The 7,009-nt window shown below is 41.9% G+C and overlaps 1 protein-coding gene across 2 annotated transcripts; it reads right to left on the bottom strand.

Moving 5' to 3' along the window:
• Positions 1–1,034: 1,034 nt before the first annotated feature.
• On the bottom strand, positions 1,035–7,008 carry ECHDC2 (enoyl-CoA hydratase domain containing 2). 2 transcript variants are annotated; one of them, XM_084291267.1, is made up of 10 exons: positions 6,821–7,008; positions 5,967–6,034; positions 5,285–5,372; positions 4,657–4,743; positions 3,965–4,057; positions 3,350–3,406; positions 2,774–2,961; positions 2,308–2,358; positions 1,974–2,021; positions 1,035–1,323 (listed from the first exon to the last, which is right to left on the bottom strand). In XM_084291267.1, the coding sequence occupies exons 1-10, from the start codon at positions 6,939–6,941 to the stop codon at positions 1,246–1,248; spliced, it is 879 nt and encodes a 292-aa protein (XP_084147393.1). In that variant the 5' UTR covers positions 6,942–7,008; the 3' UTR covers positions 1,035–1,245. The 2 variants fall into 2 exon arrangements, with proteins under 2 accessions (XP_084147393.1, XP_084147394.1); XM_084291268.1 differs by lacking the exon at positions 2,308–2,358.
• Position 7,009: the final 1 nt, after the last annotated feature.

Genomic DNA, 7,009 nt, shown 5'->3' with positions numbered 1-7,009 from the left:
AGGCCCTGTAGATGAGACTTATACAGTGATAGGTGAATTAGAATGGCTACTGCATTAATCTTTGCTTTCTTGAGCTTTTGCTGCCACAGCAGACTTAAATTTATGTTTCAACAGAGATACTGAATGATGGAACTGAAGGAAGGAAGGAAATGTGCAGAGATAATAAAAACCTAGTTCAGAAAGGGCAATCAAAAGTGGCTGGGAATTCCTTAAAATAAACTTCTCCAATTTTTCACCTCAGCTGCTAGGTAAAGTAATATTTCCAGGAAAGGTGAATTGCAGCACTTATATTATATGAGGGAAAGGCCAGAGAGCTGCTGATGGGGAGAGAACCCCTGCTTGTCTACTAAGTTAGATTCATATACTTCATGCTATGGAGACTTAAACTTTCCACAAAACAAACTAAATGGATAGCTGCAGGTATAAATACATGTATGGTTGTTAGAGCCATTCACAAACTGTTATGGAAATACTGGGCTGCTGTCAGGGTCTCATCTTAAAGGCCAGTGGTGCTAGCCCTGATGAAAGCACAGCTCATGAGTTCTCTACAAAGAGAAATTGAGCCCTTGTATTCAGAGAAGGAAGCTAGGTTCAAATGTTTAGACTTTAAATGCCTTTCTGTACTGTTAGGAACAAAGTTTAGAAATAGTTTCTATACCCTTTCAGTTGCAGTAAACACCAGACTACTGTTTGTAATTCAGCATTCCTCAGAGCTGGCTGGCTGAAAAGAATCCATCAAAAGTTACATTGATCAGGCTATGCTGCCTCTGAAAACAGCAGTTCTGCTCCCCATCCTAGCCCACACACATCATTCTGCAGTCATCAACTCAGCCACAAAAGGGGAACTGAGCAGCAGGCATGAGAATTGGGTTAAAAGCTAGATCCGTGAATTCAGCCTATAAATCAGAGGCTCCTAGGGACAGTCTATCCTGATATTAATAATTAGTTAACAAGCTACGACCCTGTACTGCCTTATTGCCACCTTGTTTCACATTCAGAACAAAGAAAGGAAAGGTATATGTTCTTTAAGAAGATCAGATGTACAAATTTAAATCTTTATTTGAGAAGAGCAAATGATCCAGTGGACTATTCAAAAATGCAGTCCAGGGCAAGGAGCCAAGTATACAGAGTGGAGTCATAAAAATAATCCCAAGAAATTAGCGTGTCCCTCTTCATGCCTACTTTTTTTTTTTTTTTTTTTTTTAATTGGGGTTGGGGAGGTAGGAAGGGAGAAGCCAGGAAGCATTATTTGCCAATAAACCGAGGTGGTCGTTTCTCCTTGAAGGCAGCCATCCCTTCCTGACGGTCTCTTGTGGGAATATTCTGTGTTTAAAAAAAAAAAAAAAAAGCATTTATTTGACAAATTTAGTATCCTTTTTAAGTACCAATTAATTTGGAAGTAGTGGTCTCAGACCTTTTGCAGATTGCAAGACGTACCATTGAAGCAAAAGCCATTAGGCAAATAAAGAGACAGGGTTGTAGTAAAAATCACAGTGTCCAAGACAAAGACCAGAAATCAAGAAAATTACATAAAGTTTTCCATTCATTTAGTAGTCCTGAGAGGCACAGTAGTTAAATGGTTAATTAAGAAAGGTACCTGCTCTCAAAACCTGTCAGAAAGAATGACTATGGGAGGAATCTCAGTTTAAGATGAAAACTGTTAGTAAAACTCACACTGTAATTAATGTATTGCTGAAACTGCAGGATTATACAGTAACTTCCCACTGAAGGTTATTTATTTAAGGATGGACTTTGGTCTCAGGCAGGCTGAGAGAGGCAGCTATGCATGAACTGTTAACGCTATAATACAGACATCTGGAACTGCACTTGAATTATGTTTCAAAGCTTCAGATTTAGCTGTTCAGCTGTCTTCTGTTATAGAGGAGAAAATACAGTAGGATGCTGGGAGTATCTGGCTTTAGAAAATGTGCAGTAATTACTCTTTTTGGGAACGTAGGCTGAAGGTAACCTACCTGGGCATAACACATGCCTTCAATGGCCATCCCTGATGCAATATCAACCTGCAGATGAGAGGAAAGAAAAGAGACACACCCTCAAAACAAACATTCATATTTAGTGACCGGCATAAAACTTCACTGCTGTATTAGAACTGGAGTGCTACAATCTGTAGAACAAAATCCTGTATTAATTTTGTCTTTAAAGCAAGTCTTTAAAAGAACCTGAAAAGTGTCTAAATGCCTTGTTTCAACAAGGATTACAGTTTATCTGTTATAAACGTTTTTATTGTAGTAATTTCAAAGAGCTGCTTATCTGCTTCCTTTACCTCAGTATTTTTTAAAAAATTACCTCAATTCCTCTGTTTATTGCCAGTTTTCCCATTTTCACAGCAATTGGAGCCTTTATTAAAAACAAAACAAAAAAAAAAGCAACAAACTTTAAAATAATTGAAGCCACACTGGTTCACAATTCAACAGTTATAGTAGTAGCACTACCCTACCTCCAATTGAGTTTTAATCTATAGAAATTTGCACTAAGTTAACTTATAGAATTTGGCATTATCTACAGTGAGTAAGAGATGTACACAGTGCAAGCTGTCAATGTGTCTTGCAGGTCTGGGAGGAAAACTGTCCTATGGGTTAAGCAACTGGATGCTAAGTTCCTACAGAAGCTGCATTCACAAGCAAGGTCAGAATTAGACTTTTTCAGGTACCAAGACTTTAGTATTTCACAAAATGGAATTTCAGTTGTTTGTTCTTTCTTAAGGGAAGCAGAAATTACTTCTTTGCATTGACAATACAAATAACATACTGACCTGAGGAAGGATTTCTTTGGCTAAAGTTAATGCTCTCTGGTAAGCCGCATCTCCCTCCTCATTTTGGGGTACTGCGTGATTTACTAATCCCATTGAGAAGGCTTCTTGTCCATCAATTTGTCTACCCGTGAAAATGAGTTCCTTTGCAAGACCTACTCCAACACATCTGGGCAGGCGCTGGGTTCCACCTTATGACAAGAGCAAGAACATTGTTTACCATTTCTAGAAGTGCTAAAGGAAGCAACAGAATTTTGTCTCTTTACGTAAAAGGAAGCCTGAAAAATAAAGGGATCGTGTATTTCTTTTAACAACTACTTGCTGAACATGTCAACATTTGCAAAGCATCTGAAAGTCTTCAGCATCCCTGTGAATATTTTGATAAAGTGGAAAAAGAGTAAAGGGACTTTCCTAGACTGACAGCAAGTCAGAGACAGTTCTCAATTCAGAGATCTCCTGGGTCACTAGAAGATGTTATTTAAACTCAAAACCAAAACAGAACACACTTCAGGTGCTCTAATAGTAAAATATTTGCTGTACAGCTGAGTAAGTAAGAGACTGAGTATATAATGAAGGTACCTGCTCCTGGAAGAAGCCCTCTTGTGGTCTCAATAAGGCCCATTTTAGCTGATGAGGCTATTTAATAACAACAGAAAAGAAAGTATGCAGTTTAGTTCAGTTTATATTTTTCTCCAGGTTACTAGAAATTGCTTAATCAATGTCCATCTCAAGTCAGATGAGGGATATATAATATGGCTGCTTACCCCTAATGGAGCATTTTTATATAGAAAAATGAACCTTGGGTACCACAGTAGATGAACTGTAATGGGTGGAAGAATGGAAATGAAAGAATCGAGGCTTTTGTTCCAAGCTAATTTAAGCAGGAAAAGTTAGATCTAACTAGAGTGCTGATGCAATACTTCATAAGAACTATTGAATCCCATTAATAGTTTTCTAGAGGAATTGTCTAATATTGTCTAAAAATAGGCTGTATTTTTTTAATGTAAGGAAATTACCTCCCCAATAGAAACCAAATGTCACAGTATCTGGACAAATGCCTACTCATTTCCTGAACTGTGTAAGTTCCTCTTCTAGCCTACTGGCTTCTAGTAAGTCAGCTATCACAAGGATACGCTCTCCTTAAAATATAGTCGCTGATTACAAGAAGAACCCTACATTAAGCAACACACAAACCTGCTACTCGAAGGTCACAAGCTAACGCCATTTCTAGTCCACCGCCCAATGCGTAGCCATCTATTGCAGCAATTGTGGGTACAGGCAGGGCAGCTGGAAAAGACAATACAGATTATAAACTTTTGTTCCCAGAATTCTGTTGCACTCACTTCTGGAAATTTTAAATGCCTACATTCTAAAGTATTTAGTAGTTCTTCGTTATGACTGTCCTGCTGTTCTGACTGGTATCTCAGTCAGATTTGACTTTGGTATCTCTCTAGTGAGACCTAAAAAAAGAGGGGTGGGAAGTATCAGATTTATATAAAAAAAAAAAAAACACCACCACAACCCTGACACTCAGCAAATACATTCAGAGGTCTAAGTCCCTTGTTCTTGGGTCAGCACCATGTCAGGAACACTTTTGAGTATATATTAAAAGCAGGACAACCAACATCACTCATTTTTTCTAGCATTGTTTCCCAAGGATTACATGAAATTTTATATAGAATGCTTTGTTAAAAGCAGATACTTTTATGTATGTCTGTGCACTGCTCTTCATCTTAGAGAAGTCAGTACTGAAATGTAATCTTGTCCTTGGAATGGCAGCAGTATAGTTGGTATTTAGCTCTCATCAGATCTTTGTATCAGGCTTAAGCTGGAGCCACCTGAGGAGCCAGTCGGAGACAAATTTTCCAATTGAGATAATCATTTACCTATTTCATCCATGAGATTTCTCAGCCTTTTAACAAAATGTCCAACTTCTGCATCATCCATCTGTGCACGCTCCTTTAAGTCCGCACCTAAATTGCACGAGACAAAACAGTAAGAATTCAGGGAAAGAGACATCTCAACTGTATTCCCTTCTGCCACACCTCAGGACAGACCACTTCAGAAGTCTTGAAATGCAGTATTCTGGTTAAGTAAGGTCATGGGAAGCTCTGGAATGTAGACATTTGGGTTGGAGCAGTGGCTAGAGTATACCCTGTGAACAGTTTTCAGAGGAGCACCAATCTATGATCCTAATCCATAAAACTGGAAACCAAGGACTCCAAAACCAGAGGCACCTGGGCTTGAAGGTGGTTATATATGGAAAACAAAGGATAGCACAGAGAAGAAAGTGTGTGAGCCACAGAGCCTGCGTGGCTCACTGTCACACGTCTTCATCACTACAGCAGAGAGACATACAAGCAAAAGAGAGAACATGTTATTTGCTACTCAAAAGCCAACCTGTTTCTCTTTTAGCACACATTTCCAACTGCTTTTCTACACAATCTGATCAGCACACAACCCTAGCAGCCAGTGATTTTTTTTTAACAATAGTCTGCAGACCTTGTTACCTACCAGCACAAAATACGCCCTTCACTTCGCTCTTGAACACCACCACACGAACTTTCTCATCAAAGCGGAGCTGTTCCAGAGCGCTAAAAAGCTGTAAGAGTACACATAAAAGAAGAAAATCTTTAAGCATATAGATGTATATACCAAAGTTATATCAAACTCCTAATCTATGCCTTTTTAATTCCGTCCCCCCTTTTTACTCCTGTGAAGGTGCCAGGAATTTCCTGGAAATCACATATGTGGACCTAGCAGGATTCTTGCATGACAGCCTCAGAACAACAGCTTTCCCCATCTATTTTTTACTGCCAGTCCAACATGAACCCTCGCTGTCCCTTAAACCCTCCTGCCTGACAAAGAGTAAGCCAGACGCTTGCTGGAAAGTATCAACCTTGAGCAGAGCACCAAACCTCTGCTATGGTGTAACAATGAGTATGACTGTTGTAATTACTCAAGTGATGATTATTAACTTGAATCTGAGTTAGCTGACTTAAATAATGGCAATGTGTCTGCTCCCCCTCTGAAGCTACTGCAATACTGACACACAACAATCTGCCTCTTCCAAACGCAGCCTCCGCTGACTTTCAGCAAGAGATTAAGACTTTGTTTCTGATTTCCCATTTATTCTCATCACACTTAATTATCGATCTTGATCCCAAACACATTTACAGGTCAGGGCCATACTCACTTCATTTACAAATACTTTTCCCAATGAATTTCTTGCATGGGGTCGGTTCATTAGGATTTCAGCAATACCTTAGTAATAGGAGACAATTTCAGTTACACTTCATTTAATACGCTGACACAGTAATTCAACTGGGAACAATATCTGCAAATGCAGCATCTTCTCTTCCCTGAAAACGCATGTAAGTACATTCTGAAGCCATCCATTATTTTAAAAGTGGAGGTGCCACGAGATCCAGGAAAATTAGTGCCAGGAAACTGCCTATGACATCCAGTGTCGCAGGATGGACAAGATTTGACAGCATTACAGATAAAACAAATAAGCAGGTGTTTAAAAACCAAGCATGACATCCAGGAATGTGTCTTAGAAACACTGCAGGAATGGGAAAAAATCTGTGTTAGGTTTCTGATTTAAGTGCTACTTATCTCAGGTTTTAATGCACGGTGTTACTGTGTTCAACTATATCCCATAATGAAAAAAAACCACCTTTAATTGCACGTGGGCAGCACGAACTCCCAGTTCACGCTCCAGAACTCCTTGGGAATTGCAGCCCCGATTCACTCACAGCTAAGGAGCCCCTCAGCGGGCAGGACTTCACCCAACACCGCCAGGTCCAGGCGGCAACACGCGACCACAGCCACCTCTGCCCCCTGCCCTTGTGCTCTGCAAACCGGGCTCTGGGCGCTCCGGGGCTGCTTTCCAGGGCTGCGACCATTTCGTGAAGGCGGCCGCCTCCTTCCTCACCCGCTGCCGCCCGCCGGCTCCGCGGCTCACGGCCACCCAGGAGGGCACGGGAGGACCCCGGGGGGACCTCGCTGCCGGTCGCCCGGCCCAGCCCCGCTTCCCCCCGCACTCACCGCCGCCCTCCCCGCCGACCAGCACCTCCGCACCCCGCCGCGGGGCGGCCGCGGGGGCCCCTCCGCGGGCCCAGCGCAGCAGCAGCCGCCCCCCAGCCCGGCCCGGCCCCAGCAGTAACATGGCGCCGCGCGGCCCCGGCCGGAGGCGGGAGCGGGGCGCTGAGGGGACGAGGCCTCGGCGCTGCGCCG

The sequence above is a fragment of the Netta rufina genome (assembly GCF_964035555.1).
Source record: "Netta rufina genome assembly, chromosome: 8".
Lineage (NCBI taxonomy): Eukaryota > Metazoa > Chordata > Aves > Anseriformes > Anatidae > Netta > Netta rufina.
This window is presented reverse-complemented; position numbering and strand designations above follow the sequence as displayed.